This window comes from Lepisosteus oculatus, chromosome 4, assembly GCF_040954835.1.
Source record: "Lepisosteus oculatus isolate fLepOcu1 chromosome 4, fLepOcu1.hap2, whole genome shotgun sequence".
Classification (NCBI taxonomy): domain Eukaryota; kingdom Metazoa; phylum Chordata; class Actinopteri; order Semionotiformes; family Lepisosteidae; genus Lepisosteus; species Lepisosteus oculatus.
This window is the reverse complement of record NC_090699.1, coordinates 49,144,413-49,161,680: the sequence shown is the minus strand read 5'-3', so window position 1 is coordinate 49,161,680 and position 17,268 is coordinate 49,144,413. Positions and strand designations below refer to the sequence as shown.

The following is a 17,268-nucleotide window of genomic DNA, read 5'->3' as shown; positions in this document are numbered from 1 at the left end:
TAAAATTTCAAGTGTTTATCACGTATGTTGATCACTTAAGCAAAACTACCCATTTTTGTTTCTAAAGCTTGGCACTTTTAGGTCTCCTGAAGGGGAATATTTTGTAGAACCTCTCCACAGCTACAATGGGAAATACTATGAAGAAGAACACAACAAACCTCATCTTGTCTACAGAAAGGATGCTCCTGTGAAAAAAACAGCAGGAGACATAAATACGTGTGATGTTTCAGGTAAATGCATGTTGATGATCTGAACTGATGTATTTTTTGTGATACGAAACATAAGCAATGACACGCAATCATGACCATTTTCACTGTCTTCAATGGATTGAACACGCACAGAGAATGTTCCTCTCACTTCAATACTCATTTGTGCCTCACCAAAAATAACGACTTTGGTTAAGTATATCACATGTCCCTCTTACCTGAACAGGAGGATAAAATTAGACTAAAACTTCCCTTCACAATTCAGTAACCAAGCTAAATCCATAATGTTAAAGCAAAACAGTCACTTATCAAGAGTCAGGTGCTTTGTGGACAGTGTGAAAGTTTCAGTGAGATGAAAGAAGAGCCTACTGTAGGAATTTCAAACATTTTAGATCATGAGAAAGGTCTGCAAGCTGGATGGGGTCATTCAGTCCATTTTGAACTGATGAAATTAAAAGTTTCAAGATAAGTGGAACATGTAATATATTGTGCTGGCAAAATGTGTTTGCTCTTTAAAAAAATCGAAGTGAAAACATTTCTCTTTTTTGTCCTGTCTGCTCAGAACAATGTAGTGTTTGTTTTGCAGCTACAGGTCTGTCACTGGCTAGAATGCTGTTTTGTTTTAGATACAGTAGGTTTTTGCTCCAGAATGAAACTCCTGAAGAAACATTGGAGGAGTAGAAGCTGCTTTATTTTATGAAAGTTAATAATATAGCAAATGTCACTACAGAGTTGTATTTCTCAGATACTTGCCTGAGCTCCCACTGTCTTATTTCAGGTTTAAAGAGATATGTGATATGCATGTTGGAATTTGCCTTGAAGTTGTTGATAAATTGTCACCTTAGGCTAAAGCCAAACAAGTTTCAGTCCTGCTAAGTTTTGTATGTATTTGGTTCGTAACTGCTTTAAGTTGGTCGTCATCTCTCCACTTTGGTAGTGAATGATGATTATTGACTTGGCTCTGATAACAAACTGTGTTTAAAAAGATCTGTTACTAACAGAACACAAAGTTACATTATGAGAACTAAAAATCTGCCCTCCATCCCTTTCTTCACATAATGTTATGCAAGAACATATTGTAGAAGCTGCACTCAGTGCAGTAAATAAACAGGAGCAAATTGATTTTATTTTTAGATAATATTGTGTCTAAAACTCTTCAATGTTAGTAGGATTTGTATTCATTGAAACTTGTTAAAACTGTTTTTGATCTTTACAGTAGATATTTGGGCTATGATGATATTATTTGTTAAAGAATGCATTAAAAAAATTCTGAATGAGAATAAAATGCAGCTGTCAGAACCTACTAATGTATTTGAAAAATGTGACGTAATGACTTTTATTTTCTAAGAATAATTTTCTATAGTATGCATTTGCAGATCTCAAACAGGAAAGCAGATTTTATGCAGAAGATAAAGTATGGTATCAAACAATCTCTGTTTATTGGTTCAAATTCCCGTTGCCTCTTGCCTGTTGCCACTTAAACTTCCTTTAACCTTTACAGTACAAAGATCAGAAAATCCGTCCAGTTCTATTAAGGTATTGTAGAAAAGTAATACAGTCATTATACAGTAATTTAAATGTGAATTTTTGTGAGGTCAATTCTGGATGGTGTTAATCCATCCATTAACAGCTGCTTTATGTTATCCTGTGACATTTCTCTCTTTATATAATGGTCAGTAAAAAATATTGAGTCTTGCTGTAGATGTCTTAAACAAGCAAATGTGTTATGAATAGTGGTTCTAGGGATATGTAGAAGGAAAGATCAGTTTGTTGTTCTCCATCTGCAGTGCTGAGTGAGATTTGGTAGTACTTTAATCACAACCAACTTTATTTTGTTGCCTTCCATCCACTACAGAATCAAAGCTTTCCATTTCCTTACATTCCAAGGCTTGGGTTTTATTTATCGATGCTATAATATGTCAGTCGGTGCTTTTATTGCAACAATATTAACCACATGGAAAAGATGGGGGTTCATTGACAAAATAGTGAAAAGATGGAGTGCTACTTCCATCTACACTTTGCTTGGGCCGATGTTACAATATTGTTGGCTGATATGAACAGGAAAGCAGCAACGACGTAGTTCTGATTAAGAATTTGGGTAATAATCTTGTAATGACAAGTACCTCAGGAATTAAAATGGACTACTGCTTGGTCTTGGTCTTAAGTGTTTAGTACTTAAGAGTTGCCTAGTATTAACTAAAACCTAAATTCCTACAAATACTAGAAATTTGATGTCATTTTCTTTTCTTGAGGAGACATGCTTGGCTCCATGTTAGTACCATGGCTGTTTGCCAGACTCACCTAACATGAACCTCCCTCTCCTGCTTTTCCAAGGCCTTTGTAGCAATGAAGTTCCCAATGAGAGCTTTTTTTTAGCTCCATTTTCTTGTCTATGTATTCTGTAAATTTTGCTGAATCATTATAACACAAATCAAATTAATTATTTAAACTAGTCCTTGAACACTGGGAAGAAAACAGGTAAGACTGAGATATTATGTCAGGGGGCCTAGCCTGTTCAGGATGTTTTTTTTCTTTAAGAGCACATAATGACTGTAATTTCTGAAATGTAATTTTCGCATTGGCAGGGAGATCAGTTTTGTTAAGCTTAGTTGGGCTGAAAATACAAAGAAAACAACGGCACATTTTTCTTGTTTCTAAAGTTGGTTTGTTTTGTTTTCAAAACCCGCAAAAATTGCCATTAATAATCTGGAATACAGTATATAACCTTAAATTGTCTTTTGTTAGAAATTTAAATCATGTTTTGAAATGTCCAAAAAGAGTAAATAGCTAAAGACAATTTTGACTCTGCTTTCATGCGCTTTTAAATATGAATCTCTTCGATCAGTACTCAGATTCATTTAAATATTTTTTAAGGACACAAACATAGACATAGAAGATTTAAAGGAAAACTGAAGAAAGGACATCCAGGCAGTATGTTTGAAGATTTGGAAACTTTACGAGGAAGGATACCTACAGGTGACCTGGTCACAGGCGAGAAGAAATGGAAAGGCAACCATACCTCTGACTCAGGAGCCCACAGGAGATCAAAACGTTTTCTCTCATACCCTCGATTTGTTGAAGTCATGGTGGTGGCAGACAACAAGATGGTTGACCATCACGGGAATAACCTTCAGCACTACATTCTGACATTAATGTCTATTGTAAGTCTTCACGTTTTTTTGTTGCCTTTTTTTAATTTTTGGCAATTTAATAGGTGATGCGCATTTGCACAAAGCACATTTTTAAATAATGTGTAACCTGTAAATCGAAGAGAGAAGTCTTGCATGTGTGGATTGCCGGACTGAATTCTAAAAACTGTGCACACGATTGTAGGTCGTCATGCAGGAGGCCAGCTGACCTAAATTTTAATTCTGGCAAAGGCATCAGCTTGCACTGCTGGAAAGGAGGTAACAGGCAGTTTCTCCAGCGGTGAAGTGAACCATGTTTTTCCCAGGAACATCAGACTTAATTCATGCACTTGCTGCAGTTGCAGAGTTAAAGTGTACAAGGTTTTAGCCTGCTATCCCTGCTAAAATAAAGCTGCCTGTATTCAGTACATTCATATATAGGTATCAATATATTTTAATCACCTTTTGAGCTTCTAAATATATTGCATACTTATTTTGCAGGTATCTTCTATTTATAAAGATCCGAGCATTGGAAATCTTATTAATGTTGTCGTTGTGAAGTTAGTTATTATAACAAATGAACTGGTAAGTTCAATACTTTATTTGAAAAAATCAAAACATTCAACATTAAGAAAAAATGCTGATTCTTCTAGAAAATGCTCATTCTAAATATGTTTCATTCATTAGGATGGTCCTATAATCTCATTTAATGCACAGACCACTTTAAAGAACTTCTGCATCTGGCAGCAAACTCAGAATCAGCCTGACGAAAACCACCTTTCTCATCATGACACTGCTATCCTCATAACAAGGTAAAGAGACAGTGTAACTAAAAGAGAATACTACAAATAATGTTAGGGGTGTACTTAGAAGATACAGTTTGGCCCTAGTCCCAGATCTTTCTCCAGAAAGGCCCAAGAGAGGGAAATCTCAAACACAGCCAAGGTCACTGACCTCCAGAAGAAACTGTTAGAAAGGTCACAAATAAACAGTTAGAATGCAGGCCATGCAAGCAAGTTACTTTAATTAGGGCTGACATATTGACTTACTGATTAAAATGGACTGGGATGGCTCGTTTTCAGTGGATTTCTTCTGTTTTTCAAAATACTATCCTCTAGTTATACAGTAGCATGGGTTCCTGTTTGTATTCTCATTTGCCAATTGCTGAGAAAACATGGTCATTAACCATATTTTTGGACATGTGGGGAAAAATAACCACTGGTACGAGCTGTGATCTTAAAGTCTTTTTGAGTAACTTTTAACTATTTTTCTTTTTCAGACAGGACATTTGCAGGGCACGTGATAAATGTGATACATTGGGTAAGATTTTATTTTTCTTCCTGAAATATGTGAACAGATGGATTAAAAAGACGTCATCTTATGTGGATGGATATTTTTTGTTATTTGAACAGAGTATCCCTTTTTGGTTAGTAAAGATAATGTCTATCCTTTATCTAAAGTACTTGTATTGTTGGTCCTCTTCAGTTTTTGTTCTGGCAAGGGTAAAGACAAATTTAAATTTCATGATTCTTTCTTTTAGGGTTAGCAGAATTAGGCACTGTGTGTGACCCTTACAGGAGTTGTTCCATCAGCGAAGATAATGGATTAAGCACAGCGTTTACAATAGCACATGAACTCGGTCATGTGTAAGTATGGTGCCAGTGTTCTTATAATATGTGCTTTACTTTAACTTAAAGTTCTGTTTTAGTTAGATTTAAGTACTGTTGCCCGGGATTGGAAATTACTCCTCATTTATTCCTGGTTGAGTGGACTTGAATGTAAAAAACTCCCTTGAGATTACCGAGTTAAGATATTATGTTACTGCCTTTCTTGGCACAGAAACCTAAAACAGTAAAAATGTGAAAATGGTGGATCAAATCACTGATGTGGTCTTAATGGCAGCTGCTAGTGACTTGCTCTTGACATTTTAAGCAGTGTATGTGTCTCAGTGTAATGCTTTATAATGTGTTTCTCAAGGCTGCAAATTTTATTAATAATTTGTATTGCTGGCCATTGCCTTACACTCACTAAGTCACAAGCTACAATTCAGATTTCTTCCTTTTGAAAGCTTATATAAAATCTCCAACTGATATGATTCTGTAAGAAAACACCAAACAGTAATCTAACGAGGGATTCAAAAGATATGTATTTTTTTCTTTGATATTTTTAGGTTTAACATGCCTCATGATGACAGTAACAAATGTAAAGAAGATGGTGTGAAAAACCAACAGCATGTAATGGCACCGACACTTACCTACTATACGAACCCGTGGATGTGGTCGAAATGCAGCAGAAAATACATAACAGAATTTCTTGAGTATGCAAACAACAGATTCATACATTTCAAAGCGCATGTACTATATAATTAGCCTTTTTATGCAAGATCTTCTCCTTTATATGTAGAGAAAATATTACATCAGAAGTAGTGCCAAATCCAGTGATTTGCAGATGTTTTGGTAATTGCTAAAATTAAATATTCTTTCTTTTGTTTTGTAATTATACAGTTTCTTTACCACTGTGTCTTAGTTTTGAGGGTTTGTGCCATTGCAGTTTAGTCATTTTTTATTTCTATTAGTACAGGGTATGGTGAATGCCTGCTTGATGAGCCAGTATCTAGACCATATTATCTGCCTCAGCAACTTCCTGGACGCTTATACAGTGTTAATAGACAATGTGAATTAATTTTTGGACCTGGAACACAGGTGTGCCCGTACATGGTAAGTGACAGGATGGAAATGATTGTATTACCCATGATGTATTACCCATGATGATGGCATTATTTGTATCAAAAATGGCAAATTTTCACTGCTGTCAGCACAAACAAAGCTGGGGTGCCTGTTTAGGCTACTCCTGTATTTATTATTTTTGGCCTTTATACAACTCTTTGGTAATGCATGTAAAGGTAGGTTCAGCAGTTCAGCCAAAATCTGTAACCAGGCATGACCAACATAATGCCTGTGATATATGTTGTGTAATATTTTATATAATGCCTTTCTGGTAGATGTGAAACATCTGTTCATGTTACAGGTCATCAAAGGGTTATCCAGTATCCCAAAACACATATTAATAAGGGGCATTAGACAGGAATAATATAAGACAGGGGCTTTGCTATAATTCATGTGAATTATTTTTCCTAATATTGCAATTCATGCTCATTTTTAGTTTACATATTTTAGTTGTAGTGTTTTTCGTTCTGTAAAAGTGACTAATGAAAGAAAAGGCCTTCACATTGAACTTCAAGGTCTCTAATGCTGAAATACTTTGATATGTATTCCCTGTACCATGCCAGTATACTGCAACTGTGTTTGTTTGATTGGCAAGTGTCTTGTTGGTGTGTGACAGACGCAGTGCCGGAGGCTGTGGTGCACGAGTCCTGACGGGGTGCAGAGAGGATGTCGCACTCACCACATGCCCTGGGCGGACGGCACAGAGTGTTCCCCAGGAAAGGTATGTGACTAACAACATCACTCACTTTCTTGAGCGCCTCTTAACGTTCCGAGATGTGTTCGAATAGTATGACTAATACTTCCCACTTTGATTATTACCTTGGAGTTGAAGGTTTAACCAAAGTTCCATGTTCTTTAAAACAAATATGTTGTGTTGTGGCATAAAGCCTGACATTTGTTTCCACTGTTCTAGTCTTTAAAATGAAGTATTTTTGTGAATTCATTACACGCAAATTAAGATCGCCCTGTTTGTTACTTGTGTAGTAAATATTCCTCTTTAATTAGCACTTTTCAGATTTATGCATCCTGCTTAGCTTCCTGCTTGAAAACTTATAGGGCAGTCAAACTTCAGCACTACAACTGAGCCACACAGATGGCAAGAGCTTATTTTATTAACCCATTGCAGGTTGTGTCCCAGAAAGCTTCTGAAAAAATTACATTTGACAATTCAAAATAGTGCCCAACATTTTTCCCCAATATTTTTCACAGAAGCAAAGCATGGCAGTCCCTTCCTGCTTAACGCCTTTAATAATAAGGTCTTTTCCACCTGGACTGGATGTGCCCTAAAACATATTGCAGGTTCTTGGGCAGTATACAGTAGACAGTGGATGCCCTGTTCAGGGCTTAAATTGAAGCAAATAATCTCAACAATACAGTTCCCGTATATGATTGTAGTTACTTGATCAACATTCTTTAAAAAACATTAAGCCCCTTCTCTTGGAAGCATGTTTAAGAGATGTTTATATTACCATTAAATTTAACTGAGCTTCTTTGTAGTTGTTTTTTCTTCTGTAAGGCATCGCATTCTTTCTAATTTTTTTCTGCACAGCATTGCAGACATGGGCTGTGTATTGCAAAGGAGCATGATGCCCCACCAGTTGAAGGAGCCTGGGGAGCGTGGAGTCCTTTTGGAACCTGTTCCCGAACCTGTGGGGGTGGCATAAAGATTGCAGTCAGAGAATGCAACCGACCAGTGTAAGCACTCCTTCACATTACAGAAGTTTGTTTTGTCCTTGTCACTTCCTCGTGAAGACTCTGAGCAGTGAAAGTGTTACACACTTATCCCCAGTATGGCTTTCTGTGCTTTAGCCAAGTTCAAGTCAGACTTGCTAAATAAAAAGCACAGTTTTATCACTGAGAATTTCACATTTGCGCAAGGTTATAAGAGTTATAACAGAAAGCAGATGGATGTACTCAGAGATATTGCAGAATAGGCCCATATGCACAGTTATAACAGAGGTAGTGCAGAGAATCATCCCTTGTGTGCAGGTGAAGCTGTAATTCTGTAGTTACCGCCACAGTTGTAACAGAGACCAATCCCATGATCCCTTATTTAATCCCATGATTTTATAGGCCGAGAAATGGTGGCAAATACTGTGTGGGGCGCAGAATGAAGTTCCGCTCCTGCAGCTCTGAGCCTTGTTCCAAGCAAAAGAAAGACTTCAGGGAAGAGCAGTGTGGTGCCTTTGACAGGAGGCATTTCAACATTAACGGTCTACCTCCAAATGTGCGTTGGGTTCCAAAGTACAGTGGAAGTAAGTCAACAGGAGTCTTTTTCTTTAACACCTTTTTACATATTTACTGGAGATTCCTTGTATTTGGGAGACCCATCATACCATTTCCTTTTACAGTTTAATTACTTTTTTGTTTTGTTTTTCTTCTTTAACAGTTTTGATGAAAGACCGCTGCAAGCTGTTTTGCAGAGTTGCTGGAAGTACAGCCTATTATCAACTCAGGGACAGAGTTATAGATGGCACCCCTTGTGGGCCAGACACTAATGACATCTGCGTCCAAGGTCTTTGTCGGGTAAGAAAGCAAAAAACAATTTACTTTGCAACAAATGAGAAAAACTGTATTTTTGTATTAGCCGTTTGTTGATGGGATTAGGTCCTGAATAACAGACACTGTTGTGAACAAAGTTATTGGGGTTTTTATAATCAATATATTTCATCTGGAGAAGCTGTCCAGTTATCAGTTTCTCCAGTTCTAAAGCTTAGACGAGACTTTCATTATGCAGTTATAGCGCACTTCTAAAATGTTACCATTTTCTGACAGTAGATACTTCATGTTCATTACTGGAAAGGTTCCCAAATAAAAAATAAACCCAAAGATAATATTCAGTTAGTCAAGAAAGGTAATTAATGTGCCATTTATACTGCTAAATATATTGTACTCATACTGTATGAAATAAAAAATATCAAGTAACATAGCACATAACTTATTTTTAATTTTTGGCTTTTCAATGTATCTTTTCTGTAACTTCTTTCTTGCATTTGAGTTTTGATCCTCTTAGAAAGGTGTATACATCATTTATACATATATCATTCCATCATTGGAATGGGGTGCAAATTTTTGTTTGGCTTTGTATATCGGGGTGAACTATTAGCTTGAAATTTTTTTAATTTCAGTTGTTAACCATAACATTGTGATTCTGAATTTAAAAATAAAAACATTGAGTGAAAAGAGTTGGACAATGTAATATATCTTAAACTGTAAACAGAGGTGTATGTTTCTTACACACTGTGACCATGCACTTATTCTTTTTGTGCAGCAAGCTGGCTGTGATCACGTTCTGAATTCAAAAGCAAGGAGAGATAAGTGTGGCGTTTGCGGTGGTGATAATTCTTCATGTAAAACAGTTGCAGGAACATTCAATACCGTCCATTATGGTAAGGGATATCTATTTTTTTCAAACTTATTTTTTAAAAGATTTTAATTTTCACTTATGATTTTTGTTTTCACAACTTCCATTGTTGTGTTTTCAGGATATAATGTTGTTGTACGAATCCCAAGTGGTGCTACAAACATAGACGTGCGACAGCACAGCTATTCAGGGAAACCAGAAGATGACAACTACCTTGGTAAGGATCTTGAGTATAGTATGAATGGGCCATGAATACCCAATTTCAACACCATCACTTTTTTCATGCATATGATACTGAATGAAAAATAATTTGGGTTAAAATTGCACATGAGCCTTGCATTTAGTCTGTAGCGCAAGACAGAATTATATTCTGATTGTTTAGTTTGCAGTTCATTATTTCGTTGTCTGTGCTTTTACTGCTGCCTAACAGGACATGTATAAGGCAAAACTGAAAGGTTTGGTAATGAAGAAAGCATGGAGGAATATTGACAACTTTAGGAATATTTGTGAAATCACCTAGTAATTTAGTATCCTGAAAAAGCCTAGCTGTGTCTTCAAAATGCCAAAAGTCAAGCAGAGACTGGTTTAAGTTGTTTCTTAGAGTATCCAGTTGCATCATGTTACTACCAGGATTGATTTTCTAGGTACAGAAGAACTCTCTTGCATTATAATGTACCAACTTCCTACTATGCTTTTATTTATGAGTCTACATTATAATTCCTTTTGTCTAATTTGAAGAAATTATAAACAGAAATTGGCGGGGCAGTGGATGCAATAGTTAGCATTGTTGCCTCACAGTGCTGGTGCCCTGGGTGCAGTTGGTGGGGTGTTGTCTGCATGGAGTTTGGGTGTTCTCCATGTATTCGCATGTAGAACACACAAACGTTTCCTCTGGGTCCTCCGGTTTCTTCCCACAGGCCTGGTAGGATAAATTGGTCCTGGTGTGGGTGTGTGCATCTTTGTGTGCGATTGTGCCACATGATGGACTGGCATCCCAGCCATTGTGTATCCTGCCTTGTGCCCTGCGACACTGTATTGGATAAAGCAGTTAGAACATGGATGAATGAATAGTCAAGCGTTGTGATTGTGTCATGATTGGTCAATCTTGAAAGGAGAAAATAAAGGCTGTAATTTATTGGTGTATTTTTACTTTCTAATTACCTCTGGTTAAAACCAAAAATGAGTTTAGTGTGGTTTTTCATGGTGCTTTTAGTGTGGTTTTTGTTTTATGCCAAATAGGAAACTCATTAGAACTCGAAATGAGTTAGAAGCATAAATGTAGTATAAGCATCTAGCATTAAGTGGTGTTGTATTAAAGTTGTTGACACAAAACCAAGCATGACAATTTAAACTGGGCTTTGTGGGAAAGCAAAAGCCATCAGCCATTTTTAAGATCTATGACCTCCTCTTTGAAATAGTTTCAAAGAAAGTTAGAAAATTGATTTGACTTATAAAACCATAAAAGCATGCTGAACATATGCTTCTCTTTACTGTATGCATTTTCAGTCTAAATTGTTTTATTGACCAGGGACGTTGTGAATGCTTATTTTACTAGACAGCATTAGCGGTACATCTCAACTCTAGTTTGACTTTGTAGCAGTATAACTGTGATGGGTGAAATGGTGGGGAAAGTAACTCAGGAAATTAGCTACATAATCGCATTAGTGTGAATTTGTGCAGTAGACTGCTGTTTAACAGGAAACACTGAGTTTTCATGGAATGCTGGATTATTTTTCCCAATTAAGTACTTCTTTCTATTGCATACTTTGGAAATTTTGTTAAAACACAAATACTCTTAGTTTCTTAGTTTTAATTATTAGTAATTTCTAAGACTTTGTACATTAGGAAATTGTGGAACAACATCTTAGCCCCAAAACTTATAATAGTTTTTATTTGTATTACAGTCGCTGACAAAGATTCTCAAACTTTGTCGTATCTAATTTTTACCTTATTGCAGCAGATTGATTTAAAAACATTCCACTTTGTACAATCATTTTTAATTTACCAATCAAACATAAAGCTCTCATGGCAAAAATGAACATTTTTAAATATATATGCTTTCCATTAGGTCTGATGAGATTGAATGTATTATTTTTTTGTGAGGCACTGAGTAGAGTAATCAGTTAATTGCAGTAACACTTTTTTTTTCTGTTTCTCTCATCCAGCCATTTCTAACAGTCGTGAAGAATACCTGCTTAATGGGGAGTTTGTTGTAAGCATGTTTAAAAGGGAAATTAAAGTGGGAAATGCTGTAATTGAATATACTGGCTCTGATAACGCTGTAGAAAGAATTAACTGCACTGGCCGCATCGAGGAAGAGATTGTTGTTCAGGTAAAGGCATCTCTGTTTCTTTGCTCGCCCTTTTTACTTTACTATGAATTTTTCATCATATGTCTGGATAAAAACTAAATTCTATGCTGTTACTTTTTAATCTCGGATTCTGAGATTGAAGGCTAAATTAAAGATTTTTTTCTCAAAAATATCAGCACAGCCGATGCCTCACAGCCCTTGGATCCTGACTTTGATTCCAGAGGGGTACTCTCTGTGTGGTGTTTGCATGTTGGGGTGTTATTTCTTCACCTGCTTCCCAGACAGGCTCTGGGTTGCCACAACCCTCCCCAACAATGAGCAACTTTCAGATAATGGATGGGTAGACAGATGGATTTACTAAGCTGTTCCTGAAAGATTCCATAAAAAGCATTCGTCATTGCCCTAACATTTATTTCTTCACTAAGTAACATCTTTTCCTTTGTTTTCTTTCTGCAGTTCCCTTCTTGCCAAGACATTACAGTTACTCAGCAGAATCTAAATCTTTGAAATAAAATCCTCTGCAAACTTAAATATCTGACTGTTATCTTTACACAGGTTTTATCTGTGGGTAATTTATACAACCCTGATGTGAGGTACACATTTAATATTCCAATTGAAGACAAACCACAGCAGTTTTTCTGGGATTCTTACGGCCCCTGGCAGGAGTGTTCCAGGCTTTGCCAAGGTATGTATGAAAATGATAAGCCAGATAGATGAGGGAGAAAAACTCTCCATGAGACCATTTTCTTCCACAATCTCTGCACCAAGCTGTGATTGTCTCTGTGCTAAAGGAAAGAAAAAGAAACAATTTTAAAAGCAGAAAAAACTCCACTTCAAAGCTTGTGTTCATAGCTCCAGAAGTGTTATTTTAGTTGAAGTTTTTCTTTTGCACTTCTGTTGCTGTGTTTTTTCAAGCAAAATGGAAAAAAGAACTTAGTGGACAGTTTATGAGTGGAAGGCAGATCTCTGCTTTTTTTGAAAGCAGAAAAAAAGTCTACTTCAAAGTTAGAACCCAAAAGGGGCTTTTAGTCAATAATTGTTTCTTTTACATGTAGTTTTGCAATTGCAATTTGCAATAGAAAAAAAAATTACGTAGGATAAAAAATAATTTAGGTTTGTAAAATCAGCCAGTTTAGGAGTGGGTTTTGGACCTTTTCTAGGACTTGTAAAGTACATTACCTATATTATTGAATTCATAGCTGAAACTATGAATTGTATTATCTAAAAATACAGATGTACTTATCTTTTTCTGATAATATACTGAGAGAAGGAACTTGAAATCCATTAAATTTGTATCTTATTGTTGAGACTGATATGTTAAAAATTGTAATTAAAATAATGCTAAAGATATCAATCAATCAATCAATCTTTTGTTTGTTATTATGCCCTTTTCAACGCTTTTCCACAGAGTGCTTTGCATGTTAGTGTTACTGCTCAGAATATAGTCTCCGCTGACCATGTGGGCACAGTCATCTTAGGTTTGATGTTCCAGATTCTGATGTCATAGGCCGTCAGGACACGTGTGCTCAGTGTCAGATCTCTGGGCCAGAGTCCAGGCAGTGGAAAAATAAAAAAGATGAGTTCTGTATAGTTAAGTGATCTAAATGAATAATTTAATTCATGCTAATAATTCATGCTCTGAATTGTTTTTGTTGAGCAGGTGAACGCAAGAGAAAGGTTCTCTGCAGCAGAGAGTCTGACCGGGTGGTCGTCTCTGATCAGAGATGTCACGGGTCTCCACTGCCCCCGCTGATAACTGAGCCATGCAATATGGAATGTGACCTCAGGTGAGTCTGTATCAGGGGTGTACTGTACACCTTGCTATCCATTTTTAATGTACCCAAAAGAGAGTGTGACTTACAGAGAAGGTGTCGAATTGAAATTTATAGACATATTTCCAAAATGCGGAGCAACTGCAGTAATTCCTTTTTTTATATTTAAAAAACATAAAAATGGGATTTTTAGTTTTGATGATATTTAAATTAAACATATGCTGTACATATTTATTATTTCTTGAACATGGCAAAGTTAGGCCTCCAGTTCTATAGAGCTCAGGAAAACTGTAAAAACAAGGATTGAGAGTTTAAATGAAAAAAGAAACTATAATTTTTGTTGCAAGGTACTTTAGTTTAGAAGACATTTGCTGTGTGCCTTATGTTGTACTTTTGTTGTTGGTGGCAGAGAAGTTGATCAGATCCTGGGAAACAAAAACAAGAATCAAAGCCATAGTTTTTCAAAAGCTAGGAGCTAGTCTTTGACACGTGTCAAGGTTTCCAAAAAAGCATTGTTAACATGCATAGGATAGATGTACACGTTGTCTGTACATAATAGAATCATCAATTTACATCTTGAAATAGGTGGCACATTGCGAGGAAAAGTGAATGCACAGCTCAGTGTGGGATAGGCTATCGCACACTAGAAATTTACTGTGCAAAGCACATCCGCACAGCAGTGAAAATGGAGAAAGTGGATGACCGATACTGTGACAGTCAAGAAAAGCCTAATAACAAAGAGGAGTGCCGCGGAGACTGTAACCCTGGAGGCTGGGAATATTCCCCTTGGACAGAAGTAAGGCTTTTTTCCTCCACGTTTCCAATCACTTTTTTGATTTTAACATTTTTTTAATCTGAAATAATGATGAGGCACTGAAAGAGCATTTTGTTCCCATTTTTTGTCAAGTGCTCCAAAAGCTGTGGAGGTGGCACGAGACGCCGAGCAGCAAAGTGCGGCAAATCTACAGAGGCTGGTCACGACGAGAGCAGGTGCAGTCAGTGGGAGAAGCTCACTGTCCAGCCTTGCAATGAATTTCTGTGCCCACAGTGGAAAACTGGAGAGTGGTCAGAAGTAAGTGAAGCCAGAAGCATTCTGTGCATTGTGTGTGGTGTTCTGCCGCTGGGCCAGGGGCTACTTTGAAATCTGCAGTGTGTACTGCTTTCAGTTCTGAACTTCCACGTTTCTTCCCCCATTGAGAATTGTAGATCTCTTGTTTGTTTTTCATAATTTTACCCTTTCCAAATAATACAATTTTTTTTCCTGCATTTCCAGTGCCTAGTGACATGTGGTAAAGGATACAAGCATCGTCAGACATGGTGTCAGTTTGGAGAAGACAGACTTGATGACAGATTTTGTGATTCGTCGAAGCCAGAGTCAGTACAAGCATGTCAACAGCAGGAGTGTGCTTCATGGCAAGTTGGACCATGGGGACAGGTTAGAATTGAATAATGTTCCTTCTTTTTTCCTAAAGCAGTGGGCTTCTTGGGAGTGAGCTGAGAACTTCATTTTCAGGAACATCTGTAAGCCCAGGGCTATTTTTTTTGTTGAATGATGTAAGAGAAAGTCAGCTTGATGTGCGTGTATATTCTAAGTTATGATTCCGCATGCCTTTGTATTTTTATCTCTAAACCATGCATGTGCCTTAGAAATTGCTCAAGGGCTGAAAAGGAAAATTATGGTTACAAATTAAAGTAAACCTTCTGTGTTAAATGCAGTGAGTGTGTGCAAGTTTCCAGTAAGTACAAAAGTGTGACAGAGATTATGTATTCACATACCATGGAGTAGGCAATCATGTTAAATGTATATTTGAAGGCATTAAATGAACCATGTGCAATTTCAGCTGAACCACTGCCACAGAGGATTGACCTCATTTCACTCAAGCTAGTGAAGCAGAAGAAAAGAAGTGTGTACTCACTCCTTAGCAGGGAGAAAAATTACTAGAAATTCTTAGCTAGTCTATTTTTGACTTCTATCTTTTAATCTTTGCATGGGTCTGTCGAAATGCGGGTTTTGAAATGATATTATCAGCTTTATGGTCCCTGTGGCAGCTTTGATACAATTTTAAAATACTTTCCCTGATTGCAGTGCACCACCACATGTGGTCCAGGTTATCAAATGAGGGCAGTTAAATGCGTGGTTGGCTCTTATGGTTCTGTGATGGATGACTCTGAATGTAATGCAGCTACCAGGCCCACTGATTCTCAGGTGAGCTCTTTTGAACCATTACTTTCTGCGCATCCTTTCTCTGTTCTGTTTGAACCTTATGGTAATTTTGGTGTCTCGGTGAAATGATTTTTAACTAATCATTGTATAGTGGTGTTTTTAAAAACCAAAGATCAAATGTTTTAACCTTGTTTTCACTGAAGGAAAAAAGGAAAACAATGGGAATGTTTTGTTGAAACGTTCTGACCTAATCCTGTTTTCATTGTTTCTTCAACTAACTTTTCCGGGAGTTTTGTTACTGTTTCGTTGTTAAAACGGTCACATTTGTTTTATTATGTGATTTTTGTGTTTGAGTTTATATGAAGATGCAAGTTCACAATACTATCAGTTCTTTTATCCAAAATTATTTTTATACCCGGATGTGAAAGAGTTATGCAGGCGTTGTTATAATCAAAGAATATGGTGTTAAATGTTATCAGTCCTCCTGGAACTAAAAAGACACTGGGTATACTGGTTCTACCTTTCTTTCCATCCCAACTCTTAAGGACTTAGTAAACTCACTTTTTAATGTAATCAGAAGGTGTAAATGGTATTTGTGGACCAGTAGGTGGTGCTCTTTCCTTTGGATCAAAATTTTCATAAAAACACTGTGTGAAATGTGATGAATTAAATGTATATGATTCTCAAATCTCTTTACCCTTTTAGTAGTTTTAAGTTACCTGTTAACCCAGCTCTTCTGGTGCAGCAGTGTGAATCATTACGTTTTCATTTGACTGGAAAGATGACCGTAAAAAAAGAAGGATTTCTACGGCAGTGGGCAGACATAATTCTTTTTTCCCACAGGGTAGAAATAAAAAAAAAAAACGTTTTTTACCAGAAACAAAATCCAAGGGCTTTTTTAATTGTTGTACTTTGATCACAGTTGTTTGATCAGGCGAGTGTGAGTGCGTCTGTTGTTTAGCTGTGGTAGGAGGGAAACGGTGCAGAGAAAGCCATGAGAAGAATTTTAAGAGGAGTGTCTGGGGTCTGTAGCCCACCATGGCATATGGAGGAGGCAACAGTGCAGATCAGGGCTTTCTGTCAACTTCAGGCATGTTCAGGAATTTGTATCAGTAGAAGGCAACAAGATTGCAGACATACACGGGGGATTCTAAAGAAACTCAATAAGACTTTAAATATCATAACGTTTATCTAAATACACACCTGAATTTTTCCTTGAGCTTGATTGTTTGTGCCTGAATGACATTTTCTTCTATTTTGTTCAAATATTTGCTTAAAAGTACAAGATTAAAAAAAAAATTGCCTGATTAGTTACTGTTATATACAGAGATTAGGTTGTCTTGGAATACTGGAAGTCAATATAAACACCTTAAAAGAAAAAAGAGCACTGGGGTAATTATAGTTAACACTGTATAGATAAATGGGAAGCACTGAAACATATGAATATTAAAGCATCAGTTAAGTAAACAAAAGGGAAAAGGTTTTTTCCCCATAATGACTTTAGTAAGTAATGGAGGTAGAAGAGCAGAGTAACGAAAGTCAAGCAATGAACTCTTTGAGGCCCTGCTTTTAATTCCTAACTCAGCCTTTCTGCTTT

The 17,268-nt window shown here is 36.7% G+C and overlaps 1 protein-coding gene across 2 annotated transcripts in view; it reads left to right on the top strand.

Annotated features, from left to right (window-relative positions):
• Window positions 1-17,268, top strand: part of adamts9 (ADAM metallopeptidase with thrombospondin type 1 motif, 9) — a 45,719-nt gene that overhangs the window by 2,784 nt on the left and 25,667 nt on the right. For both annotated transcript variants that reach the window (XM_015347263.2, XM_069189341.1), the window contains exons 3-23: window positions 68-230; window positions 3,081-3,367; window positions 3,836-3,919; window positions 4,022-4,146; window positions 4,614-4,654; window positions 4,875-4,980; window positions 5,505-5,651; window positions 5,910-6,051; window positions 6,677-6,781; window positions 7,610-7,755; window positions 8,134-8,315; window positions 8,450-8,586; window positions 9,332-9,449; window positions 9,546-9,641; window positions 11,590-11,756; window positions 12,291-12,420; window positions 13,396-13,522; window positions 14,093-14,303; window positions 14,415-14,579; window positions 14,781-14,942; window positions 15,594-15,713. In XM_015347263.2, coding sequence (XP_015202749.1) covers window positions 68-230; window positions 3,081-3,367; window positions 3,836-3,919; window positions 4,022-4,146; window positions 4,614-4,654; window positions 4,875-4,980; window positions 5,505-5,651; window positions 5,910-6,051; window positions 6,677-6,781; window positions 7,610-7,755; window positions 8,134-8,315; window positions 8,450-8,586; window positions 9,332-9,449; window positions 9,546-9,641; window positions 11,590-11,756; window positions 12,291-12,420; window positions 13,396-13,522; window positions 14,093-14,303; window positions 14,415-14,579; window positions 14,781-14,942; window positions 15,594-15,713 — 2,961 coding nt within the window. The remainder of the gene's footprint in view (window positions 1-67; window positions 231-3,080; window positions 3,368-3,835; window positions 3,920-4,021; window positions 4,147-4,613; window positions 4,655-4,874; window positions 4,981-5,504; window positions 5,652-5,909; window positions 6,052-6,676; window positions 6,782-7,609; window positions 7,756-8,133; window positions 8,316-8,449; window positions 8,587-9,331; window positions 9,450-9,545; window positions 9,642-11,589; window positions 11,757-12,290; window positions 12,421-13,395; window positions 13,523-14,092; window positions 14,304-14,414; window positions 14,580-14,780; window positions 14,943-15,593; window positions 15,714-17,268) is intronic.